The sequence below is a fragment of the Cynocephalus volans genome, chromosome 1 (genome assembly GCF_027409185.1).
Source record: "Cynocephalus volans isolate mCynVol1 chromosome 1, mCynVol1.pri, whole genome shotgun sequence".
NCBI classification, from domain to species: domain Eukaryota; kingdom Metazoa; phylum Chordata; class Mammalia; order Dermoptera; family Cynocephalidae; genus Cynocephalus; species Cynocephalus volans.
The window spans coordinates 295,048,580-295,072,704 of record NC_084460.1 but is presented as its reverse complement, the minus strand read 5'-3'; the positions used below and the strand labels follow the sequence as shown (position 1 = coordinate 295,072,704).

The 24,125-nt window shown below is 47.1% G+C and overlaps 1 protein-coding gene across 1 annotated transcript in view; it reads right to left on the bottom strand.

Moving 5' to 3' along the window:
* INPP5D (inositol polyphosphate-5-phosphatase D) overlaps positions 1-24,125 on the bottom strand; it is a 145,893-nt gene that overhangs the window by 81,653 nt on the left and 40,115 nt on the right. The window contains exons 3-6 of the mRNA XM_063086843.1: positions 14,978-15,128; positions 12,507-12,678; positions 8,652-8,792; positions 877-964 (exon numbers count right to left, since the gene is read on the bottom strand). Of these exons, the coding sequence (XP_062942913.1) occupies positions 877-964; positions 8,652-8,792; positions 12,507-12,678; positions 14,978-15,128 (552 nt within the window). The remainder of the gene's footprint in view (positions 1-876; positions 965-8,651; positions 8,793-12,506; positions 12,679-14,977; positions 15,129-24,125) is intronic.

The following is a 24,125-nucleotide window of genomic DNA, read 5'->3' as shown; positions in this document are numbered from 1 at the left end:
GTTGGATTGAGCAGGACTGAAGCCATGTTGGGACCTAAAGCTGCCTGGGCTGCAGAGCGGGGGGGAGGATTTTTAAAAGGACAGTTTTTTTCTCTCCACTCTTGCTTCCCATCCCCTGACTTTCTTATCTCGCTCGCTAAGTAGGAAAACAAGGCCGAGAAGCTAATTAGTACTTTGCAAAGCTAACAGTTCTTTCTTTGAGACTTGTAGAGTTTTGAGAAATGACCAAGGCCACATGACTGAAGCTGACCTTGGGCACCAGCCAAGTACACCGGCGCAAATCAAAATCCTGCAGGGTCCTGCGATAACAGCGAAGATGAGAACAGAAACCAGATGAGGCCTTGGCAGGACCTTGTACCTGACCCGTAGACACGGAGCCCTCGTGACTCACGTCTCCTGCTCCTCCTGCTTTTCACCTCCCACACTCCATTCCCTCAACCCCTCCTTTAAAAACCCCTCAGTAAATGTAAATCTTGGAGATGGGGTAGGCTACCATCTCCTTCAGCTGAATACATCTGCTTTTCTAACACCAACCATTTGACTTCTGAGGTTTTTTTTCTGTCTTTTTCAAAAGGACGGGCAGCCGGACCTGAGTCCAGTAACACAGTGATGGACACAGGCCCTGCTTGCCTCCTTTTACAGCACTAAATAAGCAGTTTTGCTGATGGGTGCATAATGTGAAATCAAAATGTGGCTGCAGGAAAAGCAAGAGAGATGCTAGGCTCCCACCCCCACCCCCACCCCCACATAGACCCTTGCTGTTGTGCAGCGTAGGATGAGCGGTGCCCGCCTCTTCCTTGTGACCCTCGGACCCCAGCTACATCCTCTTCCTCCCTGGTTTACTGATCTCATCCTTCCAACCCCAAGCCCCTTTACCTGAGGACGTGGACGGAGGCCAGGGGACAGCTGCTGGTCAAACAACTTCTGCAGGGCCTCCAGGGATGGGAGGGTCCGAACGACTTCGCTGGGGGAGGGGGGGGAAGGTGAAGGCCAGGGATTAGTGGGGACCAAGAAGAGGCTTCCAAGGCAGTGCCTGCTCTGGTCGGAGACAGTTACCCACGGTCTGGCAGAAGCAGGTAATGCTTCCCAGGACAAGCCCGGGCAAAGATAGAGTCTTGCCGGTGCAGGCCCACCCACCCTCGACCCTCACCCTTTTCCGCCGTGCAGCAGACTGGAGCTGTGGTGCGCAGGACCAACTCTACCTCAGCTTTGGCTTAGCCATTCCAGACTACGTAGCCTCTAGAAAATTTGAATCTAGAACCACAAAACTACTTTGAAACCACTTAGTAATCCATGGTCCCCAACCTTTAGTGATTACAAGAATCGCACACATACCCGCGCATTAAAAATGCAAATTTCTCCAACCTGCTTGGGTCTGGAATCTGCATTTTAAATGTGGGGGCTTCCCAGTGGGGCAGTCTGCGAATTCTGATGCAAATCCCCTCCTAGCAGCTGAGATGAGGCCCAGGGGGATTTCTCATTGTCAAATCCACAGATAACTCCAATTCTAGGGCTTTATTGATTCTTTGCTCCAGTCTCATCTTTTTCTATTGTTTTCACATTGTTTTAAGTATGCTGGGCAGACAAGTTTGAGTTCTATTTTTCACTTATTATTTCATCAAAAACTGTTCATGTTTTTACATATTTAACATTCTAATGATTTGAAAACATTCTATCACATCAATGTGCCAAAATCAACCGCCAGGTATTTGGGTTGCACTGAGATCTTTGCTATTTATTTATTTATTTTTGCCTTTATTTACAAATAAAGGCTGCTCTGAGCAGCAATGTTCATACAGGTTTTTTTTATTTTCAAATACAGAATTAGGATAACCAGAGATTATGGCTCTAGAATCAATATTGCCAATCCCTTGCATGATGGTACCAGTTACGGGCCACCAGCACTGTTCACACCTGCTCACTCACTATCTCCAATTTCTCTCTCTCTCCCTCTCTTTTAATGGGCATAACATTACACTTCAATATTGATGAAAGGATTTCCATATCTTTAATTTCTAATGGCATTAAGTATTTTCCTACTATTGATTTCTACTGTATTTTTCTTTGTATAAAGTATTAATCTCCTTTGCCAATTTTCTGTTAGGAATTTTGTTAGTCTTTTTATATATTGGTATAAACTTTACAAATTGCTTTGCTTTTTATTCATCTAGGTGTTGGTGGGTTTTTTGTTTTGTTTTGTTTTGTTTCTCATTAGGTTATTTTCATCCCTAGGTGGGCTGGATTTCATTATAAAGTAATTTATAAAGTTTTATTTTTCATCTTTTGGTAATTTTTTGCTTACTGTAGTTAAAAATTTATCATCAGTATTTATTAGGGAGCAATTATTTGCTCATTTTAAATTGTTTTCTCTTTTTTGGAGGCTGGCCGGCTCAGAGAACTAAACCCTTGAACATGGTATTACAAGACCACACTCTGAGCTAACCAGCCAGCCCCATTTCCTAACTCTTTTAAAGATTATATTATATAGGGGTTTCATTGTTGTTGTTTTATAGGTTTAATTCCTTACCTCATTTAGAATTTTTTTTGATACGCAGTGGAACTGAGTTCATCTTTCTCTGTATTGCCATTCGGTTTCACTAGCAGCAATTGTCTTGTTTTCCATAGTTCTCTTGGGTTAGGCCATTGTACAAGCTCTTCTTGAATGTGGTGGGATTTGTTTCCAGGACCCATTTCATTAATTCAATTAGGAATCGAGAACTCTCCACAGGTACTAGTCAATGCCACATTCGAGGATTTGCAACTGTTTCGAGGATGTTTGAGTTTTCTGGCTTTGAAATGGTCATCCCTGGGACTCTGCTGGGGACCAAGGATGGGGTGGGAGGTGTCTGATAGGGGAGAGGTGGGAAGCCCTGGGCAGGCAGGGTGCTGGCTTTCCATGTCCCCTTCCCCAGAGCGGCCCTGTCCATCTGTTGACACAGCAGTATTCTGTCTAAATCATCATTTCATGAAAGAATTCGGGGCCAAAAATATCTCTAAAGTACTCATTCAGAACATGTTTTAACATCCAACGGATTTCCCTCTTGTTCTCTTTTTTTAAAAATGTTATCCTAAAAATGTAAATATACACAAAAACTGGATTTTTAGGATTTAGCATATCCAGTATCTCTGAAACCAGAACTCCAGACTCGGAAGGAATGTTCTGATGCTTTGTTCTTTCCTTCACTTTTACTTCCCTTTTTTCTTCTTTTTTTGGGTGGCTTGACCTTGACCTTAGTGTTACAACACTGCACTCTAATCAACTGAGCTAACCAGCAGCCCGCTTCCCTGATTTTGTGCCATTTTCTCTTATCTGGCTTTAGCAAAAATTTCTCACATAGTGTTAAATAATCAGGTGACAAGAAGCAACTCTTTTTCTTTTGTTAAAAATTTTAATGGAATGGTTTTAATGTTTCCCTGTCAAATATAATTAGTTTTACATTGACACATATTGCATTATTAAGGAAGTAGCCTTCTATTCCTTTTTTTAAAAATGAGAAAAAATGTAATATTAAGACATCTATGCAAATGATTTATCTTTTAATCGACTGCTAAATTACAGTGTTTTCTTTATGTCAACTCTTCTTTGGAATGATTTCTTAGATAAAGCCTCCATTTTTCATATCGCTAAATTATATTTGCTAGAGTGTTACTGAAATAATATACATCTGTCTTAATAAATGAAACTGGAGATATTCTTATTTCAGGCTATTATGTTGATTAGGTTTTTGGATTTGAATTACATTTTTCTTGAAGAGTGAATTAGGTTGTTTTTGTCATTCAGGAGTAATTTATACATTATGGTCACTATTTGTTCCTTAAAAGTTTGAAGGAAGCACTCACAGTAATTTTTATGTATCATATTTTATGTAACATATTTTTTCCATTTAATTATAATTTGAAAATTTGCAACTATGCAGTTACACACTATATTGTTTATTGATTTGCACATCTTTAACTCAGATTATTAAATCTCTCTCTACATTTCTAACTTAAAAATTTTCCCCATTGACTGCTTTTCACAATGTATTTCTGTTTTTATTTTTACCACTTCCCCTTTATTTTTTGTTCTTTTGTGGTTACTGTTTATTCACTCAACCGAGGTTTCTTAAAGATTCTGCTTTTATTCACTGCTGTGTCTCCAGCCCCTGGAGTAGTGTCTGGCATGGAGGTGGCACACATTTAATCTTTGTTCATGAATATTGAATGAATTAATGTTTCAGGTACTTTGCTGAATGCTGAAAACACCAGGGCAATTAGGACATAACCTGTGATGCCTTCAGGAGACTTACAGTCTAGACTCAGTTTATACGCTTGCCCCATTATTCTACTCCCCTTTTAGCAATAGAGCATTTAAAGCTATGGCGCTTCCTCGACGGAGGGCTCTGGCTGCATCACATGCAGTTCTGATACACAGTGGTTCGATCTCTCCCCTCTGTGCCCTACACCTACTCCAGGTAGGCTATTATTGTTTCAGTTCCTTCCTTAATTCAGCTGTGATTTCGGAGGCAATTTTAAAAAGTCCACCCGGTTGTATGGTTGTGGCTAGTTTTGTTACATATTTCTGTTTTCATCATGTTGTGTTCTGGGAGTGTAAGTGAACACTTGTGCTCTGACTACGTCCATATCCTGCTGCTCGGTGAGCTGCTGGGTTCTTACTTTTAAGATCACCAGTCCTAGAAAACTGCTGGAAAACAAATTCTTAGAAACCTTTGGAAGGAGAGACATTCAATGAGTACAATTTTGAGAATTTTCTGAAAAGATTTCCTGTGCTCTCGAATGACATCCAGGTTGAGCTAATCCCAGATCAGTTGTCTTTTCCTTGGAGATGCGGCTTCGGAATTTTTATTGTATTGACAGGAGTTTGAATAATAGTAAATATGGAAAATGTTAAAGCCAGGGTGCTGTTTGTAATTATTTACTTGCTGAATTCATCTTTTCTTGTGATTTAGAAGCATTAGAAGAAAAATAAAATGAAAAAAGAAAAAGAAACCAACGAAAAGGAAACCTTAGAAGAAGAGGTTTAGATGTTATTTGATTATTATACTGTTTGGATCCTTATGAGGCTTTTCAATACCTGGATTTAGCTCTTTTATAAGCCTGGCAATTTTTTAAAAATTGTATACATTTAATCATCGATTACACATCATTGTTTTTTCTACCTCTTCAAGAGACCATCCTACCAGCTATAGGTTGAATCTCTGAGCCTTGTCTCCAAAGACTATCTTTTTTCTTTCTTTCTTTTTTTTTTTTTTGCTGGCTGGTACAGGCCTTGACCTTGGTGTCACAACACTGCCCTCTAACCAACTGAGCTGACCCAAGACCATCAATTTTTATCATACGTTCTTCACATACCCATGTTTAATCTTCCCATGTTTCTATATTTCCCTGACTTCTGCTGTTTTGTAATTGGATTTTCTTTAGAAACTTCTTTAGAAAACTACGGGTTCTTACAAAGCAAGTATAATGGTGGTAAAGTATGTTTGCTTTCCTTTGTTTGTTTATTAGATTTCTTACCCCGCTTTCACATAATAGATAAAACATCCCTTTCCATTCTTTGGTATTTCATTTTTGAATTCCACTTGCAAACCTTCCCATATCTCCATTTCAGGGGTTACCAAATACTTCCAGAGTCTGGCTTCCTTAATTCTCTCTCTCTGGAAGACTTTCTCTCTGGCTCTGGAGAACCTGGCTTGGGGCTGCAAGTCTCCCCTGAGCCTCTGCAGTGCTCACGTTCCGTATCTCAGACCCCACACCGATGTCATGCGACGTTTGCACAGAGGAGGCTCCCACACTCTCTCTCACTCAGTTCTCCAGCTTCCCATTCACACCTGGACTCTGAATGGATGGAGCTGGATCCTGTGGCGCATCCTCAACCCCTTTTCCTCTCCTCCTCCTCCATCTGCCTTTCGATGTCCATCCTGGGCCCTCTTCTCTCTCTGCACTCCACCTGCAGCGACCACCCCTGTCCCCCAGCTTTAAGTGCCAGTCACAAGCTGATGATTCCCAAATGTGTACCCCCACGCCGATGTCTCCCCGGCTCTAACTTTATAGCATTGACTCCATGGGTGGTGACTAATATCTATCAAGCCGTTCCCTTATGCCAAGGCCTGTCAAAACCCTGGGACTCAGCAGAAAGCAAAACAGACACCAACCCCTGCCTCCGCTAGCTGCCCTTCCATGGGTTGCCACCATGTCTCACTTGGACCACCAGAGCAGCTCCCAACTGGCCTTCTGCTTTGGGTTTGCCTCCTGTGTTTCAGTCTCCACTGCCCTAAATCAGATCATGGCACAATCCTGTAAAAACTCTGGAGGACCTGGTAAGGCCTTATGCGATGTGGCTCCTGCTTGGGGTTGCCAGATACAATACAGGACACCTAGCTGAATTTGAATTTCAGATAAATAATGGATAATCTATTAGTGTAAGTATATCCCAATATTGCATGGCATATACTTATACTAAAAAAGTATTTGTTGCTCATTTAAAACCCAAGGTTCCCTGGGCATCCCGTGGTTTTATTTGTGACCCTGGCCTCTCCCTGGCCTCCACTCCCGACATTGCTGTTCAGTCCTTATCTCCCAGCCGCACAGACTTTCTGTTCCTTGAGCAGGCTGGCTTCATTCCTACCTCAGGACCTTTGTACTTACTGTCTCTCTGCCAAATGGCTGGATGGCAGCTCCCTTCTGTCACCAAAGTCCCAGCTCTGTCACCTACTTGACCCACAAAGGAAACCTGCAGTGTCCCAGCCATCTTCTCTCCCTCGCATTATCTTGTTTCATCTGAACATGGTCTTGTCTGGACACTTAGTGAACTGCTGTGCTCCTCACTAAGTTGTTAGCTCCAGAAAGGTCTAAAAGAGCAGGAACCCTGTGCACTGTGTTTATTGCTGTATCTCAGCACCCAGAACAAAGTTCAAAAGAGGCCCTCAATACATGTTTGTCAAATGTTTGAATGAACAAACGAACAAATGAATGAATGAGTGACCTATTCCAACTGAAGCAGTTTGAAAACTACAGTTTTGCCGTTCCATGGAACAGCATCTGGACGGGTGGCAGGGGGATGGAAAACATAATTTTCTTCCTATCTAAGATTTCCTAAAATTCCATTCCTCAGTTAACCCAGTCTCCAAACCTGGCTGTCACTTTTCCTATGAAAGAGAAGACAAGAGTACAGGGCAAATTTAGAACATTGCAGTGTCTCTAGGTCTAACCTGAAGTTAACTGTCCGGTAAATAGAGACGTTGAACAGCTAGAAGTTGAAGGAAGCTTTTTCTGTTGGCACCATGTACCAGAGAAGTAGGCAAGTTGGGAAAGCTGCTGTTACCATAGCAATGAGGTGACCCAGATGCCGGGGAAGTCCAGGTGGCAATGCAGTTTTGGCGAAAGCTGCCAAAACATATGGGGGAAGATTCTGGGGAAGCCTAGGGGAAAGACTTAAAAATACATTTATGCTTCGACAGGGAAGCAGCAAACAACAGGATTTTCGTCGAAGCAGAAATAAAAGCTTGTCATCAACCATCAGGAAATGGTGTTTCTTAAAAAGAAAGTGCTATTTGTATCTGTTTTCCCCTAGCGATGAGTGATTTATAACAATGGCATCGAATGGAACAAAATCCCTCCATGGAAATCTATAAAAATGACAGCTCCCGGTCCAATTGGCTAGCACTGTATTAGCTGAAAGCCGATTCACTGAAATTAAGCCTAACTGGCCAATTTGATGAGTGCTCAATTTGTCAAAGAAATTATTTGTTAAATTTACCAAATGTACTGATCGTGCTTTTAGCAACCTTGAAAAGGAACATTGAATTTGATTACTTGTGATGAAAGATTCTTTTCTGCATATTAACTAAGCTAAAATTGATATGGCACCAGAGAAATTGACAAGAGAATCTTGCAGCTGCTGTATGTGTAAGAAAACACAAAGCAGCCTGGACTGCAAAAACCTCGCCCATAGGAAATGCTATTTTTCCAACCCAAATGTTAACCTTTCATTTGTGATGGGATTCTTTTGGCTCTTTTGGATGCTTTGGAATGTTATTTTTTCCCCCAAGCTTTAAGCATTTAAAATATTCTTTGCTAACTCTTCAGATGGCATATCAGAGTTACTTTTGCATTTCTAACACTTAAAATGTAATGTAACTTGAAATTAATTTTAATGTTAATTGAATTAAGAACATAAAATCGAAAGAAACCACAATTTTTACCAATTGGTCATTCAGTAAATTCGATATTGGAAAATTGAAATTTTGGTGAATCAGCTCACTTTAAAAAACTGCCACCACTGGAATCTCAGGCCATCAGCACCCATGAAGAAAATAGACCGACTTTAGTTGATTTCCCCTTGTGTGCTTGTGCTGAGTCCTGAGCGAGTGAGAGAGGGCTGGCAATGTCCTCCCACCCCCAGCCCCTTCCTAGAGCAGCTGGCCTCAAATTAAGTTTAATCTAAAAAAGAAAAAAAAAAAGCTATAGTTCAAATTCTATGAAAAGAAAACCTCCAAACAACCACAAAGATTTCTAAACTCTGCCGACTGCCCAATTATTGTGAGAACAGCAGAGGCATTTGGACAGCCAGGCAGAGCGCCGGGTCACCCTAACGAGCGGCTTCTCTGCTCAGCCGTCCCCCTCCCATCCCACCCCCATGGGGCAGCCCTTACCCATGGAGCTCCTTGCAGAGCAGTGCGGTCAGTTTCTTCAGGTGAGGAAGACTGCTGGAGCCTGACTTCACAAATTCAGAGTCCAGAGTGAGCTGAGTGCTTAAGTAATCTTGGATGGCTTTAAGATGCTCTTCTGGAAGCCTGAAAAAACAATAAATAAAAGCATGCTTAACCTGTTCCTGTTAGCCACAAACAGTTAACAGCAGCACGGTCCTTCAGGAGAACATTCGCACGCCGGTCCGCAGGTTCCTTTGGTCTTACTGAGAGGAGGAGTAGCAGGTCAGAGCAAAATGAAGGGGTCCAGAAAGAGAGGGTGCCTCTCGACTGAGCACCTTTGGGTGCTTCTGGAAGGAAGTGAGTCTGGCTGGGGGTTGGGAAATCATTAGCCTTTAAAAAGGAGACAGAAAGGCTTGGAAAATGTAGACTGAATTGTTTCCCTACCTTATCCACTCATAAAGACAGGACCTGAAGGCTGGAAGGGTGATCTTATCAGAAGTGGAGAAGGCTTTGCTCACATGCACCGTGCTGAGGAAGGAGGGTTTGGAGCTCTATGGGAGTCTGTGTGATTAGTGATGGGGCTGGGAACACAGGATGAGGTAGTGGCAGTCCAGGTGTCTCGACTTCGCCCTCCCAGCTCTGCCCCATCCCCTTCAATTTACAAAGTGAATGGGACTGAAAGGCAGGATTTGCTCACTGTGCACATTGGCCCATGTGGCAGAGGCACAGGCAGGATGCCACCAGGGGCTGTCACCTAAAGTCTGATCCTACCCCTACATTATTCCATCTCCCCGTGCCTTTTTTCTGTGTAACTTTTGAGTCTTAGTTCCTATAAAAATGAAAATCATAACAGCAAATAGTTCCTGAGCATAACATACCAGACACCATGCTAAGCATTTTATGTTCACGTTCTTCTTTAAACTACAAATCAATTTTATGAGACAGATATTATATTATTCCTGTTTTACAAATGAGGAAACTGAGGCTGCAGAATATTACCCGTGTGAAAAAATTATTACAAGCCTTAAAATCTTTGTTCCAGCCTTAACAAATAATGAAGTTGAAACTAGAGGCCACAAGTATTTTTCTGTAGGATCCGTGAAAGAATAAAAATCTGTTCCTCTTAAGATTGGACAGGACTGGATTAGCCATTTTGACTTGTTCAGATTGAGAAGTTAGCAGCCATTGACATGCCAGTTATCGTATATTTATGTTTAATCTGTATTTATTATGAGTCTTGACTTCATAAAAATCCAGTTTCTGCCTACAAAGGACAAATATCTCTCCTATCGTATTAAAATATGTATCTTAAGAGTTCTAAGGACTATGGACATGTAACTTGGAGACCATGAGTTCATGTTATACGAAGCTATATTTGTTAAAATGTTTGTTATAAGAAAGTGTTGATATAAGATGTAAACTATGTTTATCCAAGAAGGTTAACTTACTCAGAAACCTGGTAATAATGAACCTATTAACTATTACCTAACTGATGAGATCTAATTAACTTGCACACAAGACTGCACAGGCTGTCCTATAATTAAGAATAATCTGAAGTCCTCCATGTGGAAAGCCCCTTGACAAGCACAACAGATTAATTTTAAGACACAATGCAGAGTCTCAGTTTTTCCTGAGCCGCGAGAGAACCGAGCACAGGCATGTGTTGCTGATTTCCTTGCTTTCTGCACCGTGCTCCGTTCACTCTCTCCCATCTCCCAGCAGAAGCTTCGGGAAGGCTCCACTGCCACGGGTTAGCTGAGAAGCAAGACTAGAAAGAGCTGCCTCCCCTGTCCGCCTGCCCTCAGTGGCTCCTTCATTCTAAGCCCACCCAGGAGGCTGCCAAGAGATAGGTGAGCTGGGCCGAGAAGGCAGAAGGGGGCCCCGTGGGGGCGTCCTCGGCTGTTCTCCTGGGAGCTCACTGCACTGAGCATCCCAACCTGGAGAGAAATGGAGACCCAAGGAAACTAAACGATGGGCGCTCTTCATGGAATAATTTAATAAGCATTTGTATTTACAACATTGGGTATTCAGCTATTTGACAAATGGCACGAGGAGCGGGCAGAGAATACATCCTGGTGGGCCTAGAGCCGAGCCGAGGGGTCTGCTGCGGTGGAAATATAAGAACACCAGGGGTCTTAGCGGGGGTGGCTTCTGCGCACCCTCCGGCGTTTCCTTTGTATCTTGCCCAGTCAGGGGGCAGGAGAGCAGCCCTGGCAGCCCCAAATGGGTCTTCAAGTTGGAGGTGCTGCTTCAGCTCTGCCTTAAGGACTTTCTTTGTGTGTGTTTGGGGTGTGGGGGGAGCTATTCTCACAAAGAAACAAAAGAAAGTTTTTAAATTATTAACATATGGAAGTTACTGTGAACTAACACTAATTCACCCTCCACATACCCCGTGAGTGCCCATTCTATTCCAGGCAACGTGCTGGGCTCTGGGGACACAGGGCCCCCATGGAGCTTTCTTCCTGTCACAGCCCATTCCCCTGGCCTGTCTTGAAGAGGATGGTGCAAAGGCCTCTGATTTGCAAGACAGCAAACCCCCCTCTCAGGAGACATCACCATCTCCCTTCTGGCCACCAGATGGATAAGTAGGATCAAAACCCAGTGTCATCCAACCAGGGAAGTGCTGGGCTCACTGCGGGAGGAGCGGGACTGTATGGCAAGGAAGCTGCAGTCAGTGGCGTGCACCTGGGACCAGATCCTGAGGACGCTGGAGCAAAGGGAGCCAAACATAAAAGGGTCCGAGTGACCACCTTTGGTTCCCTTCACCACAAAGAAAGGAGCACCACGCCACATAGACGTCATAATCCATGCCACATATGGAAATATCGCTGTGACCATTTATTGGTGACAAGGAAGGTGGCCAGCGGGAAAGGGCTGTGGAGCAGTCCAGGCAGCTCCCCTGCTTGGGCTGTGTGACTCTGTAAACCCCACGGTAGTAGAGGCGTTTGTTTCAGAAAAAGATGCCACGTGCAGCTTATGACCGGTCCCATAACAGAGTCACAGCACAGGCCCCTAATGTCCCGGAGTGGGGCCCTGCCATCTGCAGCAGAGAACCCTCCATCATTCCAGAACCAGCTCCTGCTGCACCCCTGGCCCTGGTGGAGACCGGGCATCTGCATGTTTCCAACCCTGGGGCCCAGCTGGTCTCCTTTAGGTCTGCCTAAGCCCACCCCACCTGCACCACAGGAATTGTGCCACCCCCTGGTCTCCCAGCTCTTGGTGGCCAGCCCCCCTGAGCTAACCTTTCTGAGGCTCAGTGTCACATCTGCAAGAGGAGACAGTCCCTTCTGCGTTAGACTGCTGTGGGAATGCAACCAAATAGCAGCTACGGTCTTCCAGGGTGCGCCGCACCCACTCGATGCTTCAGACTTCTCGTCAAAGAATGACAAGGACCTTCTAAGTATAAAAGTGATTTTGCATTCACAAAGGAACGACTGATACTCTTGCATAAGGATTAAAACTTATAAATGTAAAAACATCCTAAAACTTAAAAAGTAAGTAACCAGCTAGAAGATAGAATTTTTTTTTCAAAGTTGATGAACAAATGGTTAATATATGAAGAGATCATCAAACTTGATAAGAAAAACATAAAGATCCTGATAGAAAAATAGGTAAAGGACATAGACAATTTGAGGAGGAGATAATATAATTTTGGCTAAAAGTAAATAAAAAAATTTTTTCAACCTCACCAGGAAGGAAATGAATGAAAATGAACGCAGTCGTTGACTGCAGGGATAGAAGCATCGCTCCGCAGGGCGGAAGGCCCGGCATGTTCCCCAGACCTGGGCCGGGGCTGCCTGGGTGCTGTGGGCCCCAGGGCGGGTGGCCGCTGAGGGGACCTGCCAGGTGGGGACTCACCCGCTGGTGTCCATGCTGTGCAGTCGCTGAAACAGGGTCTCAGACAGGCTCGGCCGGCTGACCTCGGCCACTCGGGGATTCTCGATTGGAGGAGGAACCTCCTTGGCCTCACAGGGCCCTGTAGATACAGGGACGTTTCTCGGTGGCAGCTCAGGTGGAGACAGGACACTTTCTACCAAGAGAACAGCAGGAAGGCCGTTGGTGAGAGCAGGTGCACGTAACCCCACCTCGCACGCCTCCTTGCAGCCCTGTGAGGGCCAGGCCACTGCGCCCACTGTCACACGTGTCCAGCTCTGTCCCCATTGTCCCCCCTGCACTTTCTCGCCGACTCCCTGACTAGATGGAGAGCCTCCTGTGGCAGGAGCCTGGTCTTAGTGGTCGCTGGACCTGGGCCTAGCACAGAGTCTGTCCCTCTGTAGTGTTCAGTGAACACTTGCTGGGGACAGATGGCCCTGCCAGGCAGAGGGTCTGGGGGCTCTGAAGGGCTGCTGACCTCAGACACAGTGAGCCAGCAGCCTCAGGCAGGTTGGCCTGGACTGGGCAGAGGCCAGTTCCCACAATGGGGCCAGAGCCACAGGAGAGGGACCAGGGCCGGGAGGCAGGCAGGCCCAGCCACGCTGCTCCCCTGTCCTGTCCACTGCAGCCTGAACTGCCCCTCTCTCTCACACCCCACCCCCTTTCTACTGTCTTCCTCCAGACCCTTGGAGACAAATAAAAGGTGAGGGGGTTTCCTTCACTCAGAGGACTGAAATATTAAATGACTTGAACTTGGCCTGAGAGATAGGACCCCTGCCCACCAACTTTAGGAGACTTTCCATCCTGCATGTATTACAAACAGGCAAGGGTCATTGAGCCCCTCACTCCAGGACTCCCTGTCCAAGCTTCTTTCCACACCTAATGGCCCAGCCACAGCTCTGGCCGGGGAATTTCTTTTTAAAGGACAAGCAAGTCACTTCCTCTCCCGGCCCAGGGCTCTGAGGACACTTGCGTCTGTGTTGTGCCCCATGGGGACTGGTCGCGCCTTCAGAAGACCCGAGCCAAATCCGACACCTTGGACAGCAGGGCGATGTCACGTTGCTCGGGTTCCGGCTGACAACCAGGCGGCTCTGTCTGAGGAAGTGAAGCCAGCAGTCACAGGACTGCGGTCCTCTTTCCATCCCTCACAGAAAGCATGTCAGGGCCTTTCTCCAGACAGCCATCCCCAGAGGACACAAGCTGGGGTGGGTGGCCCAAGGGAAGTGAGGATGGGAACGTGGGGAGAGCATTTCTGCAGGACAGCATCTCAGTGGTCAAGGCCAAGGCTGCTCGTGGGGCCAAGGGCACGTGGGGACAGCTGGGTCACACGTAGCCAGGGCATGGTGCTGGTGAGTGGCTGTGGACTCCCACGTGGACACGGCACCTCTGGCTACTCCACAGGAGGACCTTTCTAATCCCGGAGGGCACCTCTCACTCAGACCAGGGAGGCAAGAAAGGAGGTGGCCTGCCTGGTCCCTCAGGAAACTCGCCCAGCCTGGCCCTCACCTTGCCTCTGATAAAGCCACCCATGAGCTATGCAACAGCAAAAGGGGGTCTCCAGGAAGGCAGGAGGACACAAGGGCTGCCGGCAGCCCACCAGCCCACCCATGGGAGGGGGATAAAAAGGGTGCCCAGCATGTGGCTGGCAGCAGCCCACCAGGGACAGGTGGGACACAAGCCAGAGGCCTCGCTGCCTCTAGTCAAATCTTCCTCTCCCAGGGGACAGCCTGTGAGACCTGGTGGTCTCCAGGTGCTGAGATTTAGGAAGAGCCCTGACCAGCTGAGGGGCTCAATTAGGTATCTCATGGTCTTCTTTTAGGAAATGAACCGTTGAGGGGAAAAGAGCCCCCTGCCCCAGGCGAGCCCTCTTTCTGCATGACTTTGTCTGTCTGATTCTTGCTCTGTTGGTCTTTGACCCTGTGCTGTGTAAAAGGCTGGTCCAAGTCTCTCATGCTATTTAGGGACTATACATTTTTTTCAACATATTTTTAGGAGCTCTACATTTCCCCCACCTTTCTCATCTTTCCAGTTCGGTGCAAGAATGTCCCCATTCACTTTCCTCCCAGTGAAGTCCAGCTAATCATGATTATAATGACAGTGGTTGCATTTACTGAGTGCTTACTGCATCCCAGGCTCTGCGCACTACGTTCCCTGACTCATTTGATCCTTTAACACCCTGGGAGGTAAATAATATCTTTACTGTCTCTTTAAAGAGGTCTGTGGTTCAGAGAGGTTAAGTAACTTATCCAAGGTTGCACAGCTAATAAGCTGGGGAGCAGGAATTCCAACCTGTGTCTGTCTGACTCCAGAGGCCGCGTTTCTAACTTGTCCCTAACCACCATACCACACTCTATCCCTCGGATGATAGGGCCCTCCTAATCTGCAAGCACTTGCGATGTTTGGAGGGCAGGCTCCTGGAGCACCTCGGCCTCCTGCTGCCCGTCCTTCCCCCCTACCCGTGTCCTCCTCGGGGTCATCGCCTGCGTCTTCCTCCTCCAGTGGCACAGGGTATTGCAGATGGGTCACCAGCCCCATGTTTTCCTTCTTGTAAAACTCGATGAGCTGGTCCAGCTTAGTGAAGAATCTCATGGGAACACCTTCTGATGCCTGAGGACAGAATTCCCAAACAGAAACACATTTTAACTGACTAGAACGTCACCCAACCACATAGGCCCACCTGCAGCAGAGACCCACAAGGCCAAGGGAGTGACCACAATCCAGGAAAATCCCTGGGTTCCTAAGCAGGGAGTCTGTCCCCCACACCCATGCTCTCACATCCTGCAACCAGCAGCTCCCAAGAACCCTTCTGCAAAAGGCACAAAGAGGATAATTTTAAAAATCTTTTTTTCTTTCAGTTAAAAAAAAAAACCTTTTATGTTTAAAAGTATTTTGTTATGCAAATGATACATTCTATTATGGAAAAACTAGAAAATGCAGCTTTTTAAAAAAGAAATCACCTGTAATCCCATAACCCCAAGAGACCTATTTTCAATAGTTTAAAATACATTTTTCTAGACTTTGTATGTGTGTTTAGTGGGGAGAGTTATTTTTATTTTTTCCCCCATAAAGATCATTTATTTGTAGACGCAGGAGAAATCTATTCTAGCAATTGCTTTGCTTTTATTTTTTCATTTGTTATAATTCTGTTTTATCAACACTCAGAAAATGGTCTAGGCAGCACAAAAATGTTCCCTAGTTTATATCTCTGTTGCTAGGAGCCTGGGGGTAATTCTGCTAGCTGTTCAAATGCCCTAGGGCTGGGTCCCCTTCCTCTAAGTCCTGTGGCTCCAGCAGGAAGTTCCAGGTGGTTCCTGAGCAGCCAGCCTCCCCCACCCCTCTCCAAGGCCCCACCCTCAGGGGTAGCTAGACAGGAGCGAGGAATCAGACTGTTGGCAGGTGAGGGAATGAGCACAAAACAGGGCCCCCTCTGGGTGGGGCTTCCCTGGCCTCGAAGAAGCATAGCCCTCCAGCCCCAACCACTAAGTGCCTGTCATTCACCTCTGTCATCAGAACAAGCATCACGTCAATGACTGTCAGGCAATTTTAAAATTAGTTGAAAAGGTGCCATCTTTGGAGTTGGAGGTCAGGAGTCCAACTGCTTCCTTGGGGGCTGCTAGCTGTCTTCTTTCTGAAGGGAATGGGACCCAGTGGATGTAGGAAAGGAGCCAGCAGGCAAATAGTGTGGGCTGGAAAGCCCAACAGGGCTGGTGAGCAGGTGGGTCTTTACCCACCCATGTCCAAGTCCAACACCTGTTGCTGCCATGTGGCTGGGATTGACGTGGAAGGCTGGGTGATGCCCTGGACTGAAGGTCTTCAGGATTAAGGCGAGTGGGATCGGGGCAGAGGATGAGGCAGAATCACCCAGACTGGGACAGACTCAGACATCTGGGAACAGGACTGGGACTCAGACCTGTCTCTGAGCCCTTGTTTCTGGGTGGTTAACTCCAAGTTGTAGTGAGGACACTGCCTGCAATGAGAATACACCTGTCTCATTCACCTGTGCCTCAGGGCTGTCCACTCAGGTGCTCTCTGTCTCTTCCTGTCTCTGTCTCTCCCTGTCTCTGTCTCTCCCTGCTTCTGTCTGTCTGTCCCCGTCTCTCTAGGCCTATTTGTGTGTGCATATGTACTGCACACATGTGTGTGCATGGGTGTGCATATGTGTTTGTGGGTGTGGCTTTAACTATTTAGTAAATTTATAGAGTTTAACAAAAGGCCTTTTAAATTCTTTTCAATAAATTCCCTTGTTTTCACAAAACCCCATGTTAAACAATCTCTTGCAAGCATTGTCAAACCAGAAATATCTCACCAGCAGTAGCCGGGCACTCTAAAAAGTAACTTGAATAGGTTCAAAACCAAAAGTCAGCAGAATAACCAAAATAATGGGACGCAATGCAAGATCTACGAACTAGATTCAGTTAAAGCAGTCATGATAAGTGTCATCCTGTCAAAGAACTTACAGCTAATGGGTGACAAGCCACTAGGCATACGGAAAGGGGATATGAAAATATCAAAGAAAGTAAAATGGAGCCACTGGTGTGAATCTGGGAACGGATTCTCACCTGGAGGATGTCTAAGGAAAGCTGTTTGAGTGAGCACATGAGACTGGGAATTTAAGATGCACTGAGGCTAAGACTCCAGATTTCATGCACTACTAGAAAGCTGAAGCCTAAACTCGGCCACGTAAACCATTGTTTATAGACACATTTACTTTCAGAGATATGAAGTCTGAAAAAGTCAACATCTTAGAGTGAATGAAATACGGTGTGTACTAAGCTGGCAGAGGAACAGGACAATCTAAAAGAAATCCCTGTGGATCCAGTGAGGCGGGAGCGGCTAGAAGCCAGCGGCAGGTGCTGAATGCTGTCGGGGAGGCAAACTTGCCAGAACACTGCTTGTGCTTGGACCATTCACAGAGGCGAGGGGTCCAGGGACTGGCAGGCCACAGCTGCTGGCTGCCCAGGTGGCGCAGGTTCCCAGGAAGGTTGGGAATACAGATTGGAATCCAAACCTCAAGGACAGTGGAGCAGCCTGTCCCAGTAATGGGTGGCAAGCTAGTGCCGTCCACTGATAGTCCCTGCTGGGGAGGGAGGCCTTGAGCTCCCCCACCGCTCACGATGGGAAAGCACCCAGGAAGCCCATCGAGCCCTTCTGCAGGAAGCAGATCCACAGGTGGCAGATCTCACCTGAAGGGAAGGCTCACTTTGCACCCGGGGCCAGCAGGAAGCAGCCTGTCCCCACAGGCAGCGCATGGACGCAGAGGAAACAGTGAAGACAGGGCCCCTAACTAGGCCAGAGCTAGGGTCTTCTTGGAGAAACTGCCCAGAGAGGGTGTCCTCCTATGTCTTTGATCTTGGCACTAAGATTTGACAGGGCTAACAGACTCCATTGACAATGTATGTTCAAAGCACATTCTAGAACAGGAAGAAGAAGAGAAAGGGTCAGCGTGCCAAGGCAGCAATTATAGAAGCTGCTAGCTGGTCCATACTGGGGTGGGGTGAGGAACATGGCCTGGACAGGTAGGTGGGAGCCCCAATATGTACAGTGCAGAGGGGAGCAGCCCACCATGGCACCTCATTCTCAGGCTGGCCCCACATCCAGGCAGGAGGTCAGGAGGGCCAGGCAGTGTGGCCAGTGAGGGGATGGGGCTGTTGAAAGGTCAGCCACACTGGGGTGACCTCACAAACCCCACCAAATCAAAGCCAGGAGTTGGGAGGAGGGGCTTCCAGGGAACAGTGTGTTGACCACAAGACAGCAGGAGCAGCGGGGTCCTGCAGGCACAGGCTCCCGTTCACAGCAGATCAAGGCCATATCCAGAGGAGCCAGGTAGGTCAGCTTGCTTCTGCTGTGTCCTGGATTGTGCGGCAGGGTCTGGCCATTTGGTAAGTGATTAGTGGCTAGATGGATGTGCTGCATGCAGGTCAGGATAACAGCCAAGAGTTGGAGCCAGGAGGAGAGACTGTCAGGGAAGACCTTTTGCAGGTCTCGGTCTGAGGGTGCAGAGAAACAGCGGTGGGGGTGGATAACTGGGGAGCGCCCCTGCCCCCCTGCCTGCGAGTGCAACTACCAAAGGTGATGCCTTTTCAACAATTTTAACACATGAAATGTAGACAAGAGGGTGCCGTGTGCATTAGTCAGAGTCCTGGCAGGAAGCAGATGTCACATTAAACTGGGGAGCTTGGGGAGAATTGAGTGGATGGGGTGCACGGATACCAGTAAGAAGTGGTGCAGCACCCCAGAGCTAGCAATGGTGGGGAGCAGTTTCCATCCATGGAAGACCACAGGTAAGGGACAGGTGCCGGGACCCAGAGAGGCTGACTGGCAGGGCCCACCGGGACCTCACAGGAAGGGAGTCAGGGCAGTAGATCCTCCACCCTCACCCACCTGTCATCCTCCTGTCATCTAGCTGTGGCTCCCATTGGCCAAACCCAACCAGAAACCAGGGGGCAGGGGAACGAGTGGATCTGGGGGCACACAGAGGATGCTCAGCATACGAAGTTCAGGATGAGAAGGCACCCAAGCAAGCAGCAGGAAAGCAGACCCCTGTGTGTCTGCACGAGATGTCCGGGCTCAGATCAGGAGGTGGCACCAGCCATGTTTCTGACCAACAAGGGGGCTGCCCTGGATTCTTAACAGTCCAGGCTGCCAGACTTTGTTCCTCATTCCTCAGCGACCTTCCTGAAAAGATTTATAAAGTCATTTTGAAATAGAGAAGGAAGCGCTGAAGGCCCAATGTTAGCCGTGTGCTGGGAACACGGTCCCCAAACTGTTCCTGAGGCTCCCAGGGAGATGCCCGCAGACCACTGGATTTCTGCTCTGCGGCAACTCTCCTGCTTACCAGGAATGAATTCCTTCTCTCTTTAGCAGGTGGCTGGAACACATAACAGACAGCCTGATTTTGCAAAAGCCAAGAAAAGCATTTCCTGCTGTAACTAGGCCTGTTAACTTATGACGTCTCAGGCACAGAGCAGACCTCTCTTCGGAGTTTATCAGATCAACAAAACGGACATGAACATACGTTCACACAGGAGAAAATGTGGTAGGGTTAGTTCAGATCGTGAAACAAAATACCTATCTCTTCTCCTGCCTCCCATTAAAATCTCCAGGTCTATGGAAAGTTCCAGGCGACTTCCAGCACAATCATTTCCAGGAAACCTCTGCAGACCCCTCCCCACCAAGCCCAGCTTAAATTCAACAGCTCACGGTGCCTCGTGTTATAGTCTCTGTGCCATCCTCCCCAACAAGCTCGTAAGTCTTTGGAGGAAAGGGGCCCTGCTTAGTGTAGCCTTAGAGTCCCCCAAGTCCCCTTGCAGGAGAGGCTGGTTAGAAACTTAATGACAGGCCCCACCACTGTTTTGAGAGATGTACTCATCTCTTTGCATAAAATGGACCTCATAGTGGAAAAGATGTAGGGAGATAAGAAGATGTGGGTTGCCAAGCTGGGCCTTGCAGGCAGAGGCCATGACACCTGAGCTCACCCAGGTAGCAATCCCCCTGGGGAAGGTACAGAGCTAGGAGAGAGAGGTCGTCTGCAGCTCCTGGGCCAGGAAGAGCCAGGTGCCAGGGTCTTTAAAACAAAGGACAGCTGACGTCCAGCCTGTTGAGGCTCAGGACGTGTCTCCGGACACAGTCTTAGGCTAAGACTTAAAAACACCTTCCAGGGGTAGGGGTGACAGGCCAGGAGACTCAAAGCACTGGACGGGCTAAATTTTCCAAAGGGTAATTTTAACTTTAGCACTGTCTGCTGTGTCTAAATGGGGAACTGAAATAGGACTAGGCACAGAGGAGGAAGCCCACACTGGGAGCCGTGCAGGGACAGTGCGGTGCGCGGAAGCCCCTCTCTAAGGTTCTGCCAGCCTTCGTTTTAAATTAAAAAGGGTGCACAATCATGGAAATTTTACAAACGGTAGAAAAGTATTAAGAAATGAGAGGAAAACAAAACAAAACAAAACCCTACTTAGTATCCCACTCCACTAAAGCATTTACAATGACAAAGCCGGTAGGAAGGTCTTAAGCAGGAATGTGGGAATGAACCGTTTGGGTGCTGTGCAGAGATGGCACGGAGGGTGGTGACATGGTGGCTGTTACTGCTATTTCTATTTCCCAGAGAGAAGACCCTGGGCCTGTGGAGGTTGGGAAGTTGTTGTTGGCCTCAGAGGCAGGGGGAGAGCCAGACTCAGCCCAGGTCCTGGAGTCCCCAGCCCCAGGGCTCCCACACATCCATGGACACAGCCCACACCAAGAAGCAGAGCATGACAGGGCTGGGTGAGGGGCAGCGTGGACTTTGGCTGTCCAGGCTGAGCCTCTGTGTTCTGGAACACCACCTCCGTCCGCAGGCTTTGCTCTGCTCTGCACCGGCTCAGCAGAGGCACAGGCTGGACGCTGGATGCTCAAACTGTGGGTGGGACCCACCTGCTCCTGGGCCTGCCTCTGCCTTCTGCGTCTCTGCCAGCCCCCGAAATGCTTTCCTATGTTTCCCATCTGCCCTCAGGACTGTTCTCAACCTTTTGCCATCTCCTCTCCCCCAACCTGAGAATAGCAGACCACATCATGGGTGAAAAAGGCAGGAGAAAGAGGAACCAGATCATGGGGCTCCACAAGCCTTCAGGGCCCTGGTGGGGTTTGGATTTTCTTTTAGGAGTGATTTGGAGCCACTAAAGGCACTTAAAAGCTGGTGTGTATGTGACAGGATCAGATGCACATTTTTAAAATGTCGCTTTGGCTTTCGTGTGGGGCAGGTGTGGAAGCTGGGGGTCCTGGCAACCCCACTCGAGTGTTTGAATTAAGGAGGCACAGCACAGAGAGAGAGGCAAGGACAGAGCTGGAACTAGACCAGCCAGACGACTTGTTAACACACCAAGGAGGGGGCGGCTGGCGAGAGGCAGCCGGGGACCCCCCATCTCTGGCCTTAGTCACTTGGTTGCTGTCAGTGCTGTTTAGTGAGATGGTGATGGAGTTTGGATGTGCTGTCCCCTCCAAAACTCATGTGATCTCCAATGTGGCAGTGTTGGAGACTGATTGAGTCATGGGGGCGGATCCCTCATGAGTGGATTCATGCTCTCCCTGGGGGAGGGGGGAGTAATGAGTGAGTTCTCGCTCTATGAGTTCCCGCAAGAGCTCGTTGTTTAAAAAGACCCTGGCACCTCCTCTCTCTCTTGCTTCCTCTCTCGCCATGTGATCTGCTCATACCCACCGGCTGCTGCCACTTTTCCGCCATGAGTCGAAGCGCGAGACCCATGCCAGATGCAGCTGTCCCAGAATCATAAGCCAAATAAATCTCTGTTCTTTATAAATCACCCAGTCTCAGGTATTTCTGTTATAGCAACACAAAACAAACTAAAACAGATGGGAAAGGTACCCAGCGTGGGGGTGGGGAGGCCAGGTTTGGGGAGAGCTGTTGGGGCCTGCTTCAGACCCAGACATCCCTCTTCAGCCATGTGGCCTAGAGTGGACCCCAGAATGCGCCTCCTTCAAAGACAACCAGCTCCTCCTCTTCCCTTCCCTGCTCCTCTCTTCCTTTTTTAAAAATTTGTATTGGTTCACTTTCTTTCCCTTCCTTTGATGTGTCCAGGGCTGGCAGACTTCTGGGGCTGGGGCCGAGGAGGTGGTCAGGTTGCAGGAGGATGCAGAGCCAGAGGGGCTGAGCACGCAGCTGGGGTGAGAAACTGGCTGGGGCCTTAGAAGCCCAGGCGGCCAGGGCCGAGGAGGTGGTTGGGTCAGGGGCAGCAAAGGAGAGACTGGTTACACCCTAGGAAACAAGCAGACCATTAAATATGTCCAGAAGAATGACAGCCAGACTTCTCACTGTTGGAGAAAGAAGCTACAAATATGGAAAAAGAGGAAGGCTAAACGAACTCTGCAGGGTTGGACTGGAATGGGAAGTATCAGCACGAACTCAAGTTTTTAATACACGCAGGTAAATACAGGTGTATGGGTGAGTGTGCATGTGTTTCCCAGCTCTGTCTGCTGAGAGGGTGTAGGAGTGACAGCACCCCAGTTGGCTGAGTTGGTTAGAGCATGGTGCTGACCTCAAGGTCAAGGGTTCAGATCCCTGTACTCGCCCACTGCCAAAAACAAAACAAAACAAAAAACACTCTGATAGCAATGAGCACACCTGCTGCTCAGATCTTGGTTGCTAAATACCATTTTCTCCTAAAAAGAACCAGGGATCCTTGGAGAAATGGCTGATTCTAGCAGCCCTAGAAGGACAGGAAGGTATAATGGGAGCCTGGAAGATTTGTTGTCCCAGAAAGTAAGAAAATGCTCAAAAATGATGGGGACTTATCAAAAGGATACAGGATCCAGGCACCAACTGAAAGGACAGTTGAAAGGAGTATCTAGCACTATCTGAACATCGAAATGAATAATAAAAATAATTATAACTCATTGACTAAAACAGGAATTCATGAGTCTGTGCTGACATAAACAAACGAGAAGAGAAAGCTCTTTTTCATAGTAGAATGCCAATTAATAACTGTCAAAAGAATGATAAAAAGTCACCATTTGGCAACCGACACGGTAATGATTGATTCAGACAAGAATCATCAAAAAACACTCAAACTAGGTGGTGAGACTTTGAGGTGGAACGAGATGTTTGGATAGGCTCAGAGTGTCTTCCCACAAAACAGTTATTATTTTAAAGAGGAAAATAGTAACTTTACAACAAGAAAGCCTGGCAGACCCCACCTAAACTGAGTGCACAGGGTTAAGTTCACCAGTGACACAGCACTGTTTCTGCGTGCTCCTGCCGAAAATGCAGAACACGGACCTGGCCACGGAAACACCTGAAAACCCCAGGTCAAGGGACAGTCTACAAAACTATTAGCCTGTTCTCTTCAAAAATGCCAAGGTCATAAGATGAGGAAAGACAAGGAACTGTGCCCAGGTAAAGGACCCTAAAGTATGTGACAATTAGAGGCAACACGTGATTTGGGATTGAACCTGGTTCCAGAAGGGGGAATCATATATATGTATATCTAATGATATATAACTTGCATAAATATGTAAATAATAATATAATAATTTTATATTTATATATTGCTATTAAGTCTATCGGAGACATTTGAATGGAGTCTGAGGATTAGATGGTAGTACTTTATCAATGTTAATTTCCTGATTTTGATGGTTGACTGTGGTTATATAGGAGAGTCCATTTTATTTAGGAAAAACACATTGAAATGTTTAGGGATGATGGGGCATGGTCAGCAACCTAGTCTCCAAAAATTCATAAAAATAGTAATAGTAATATAAGAGAAAGAAGGATAAATCAGTGTCCCAAAACACTATCCAGAGAAAATGAGTGAAGGGTACACAGGAATTCTTTGTACTACTCTTGAAATTTTTCTACAAGTCAACTTCTTTTCAAAATAAGTGTTTTGTTTTTGGTTTTTTTTTTTTTTGTCTTTTTGTGACCGGCCCGTACCGTGCTCAGCCAGTGAGTGCACTGGCCGTCCTTATATAGGATCCGAACCCGCGGCGGGAGCAGCTGCTCTCCCAGCGCCGCACTCTCCCGAGTGCGCCACGGGGTCGGCCCTCAAAATAAGTTTTTTAAAAAGGACAATCAGGCTGGAAATGGTCTATGTTTTAATCTGAACGGTGGTTACATGT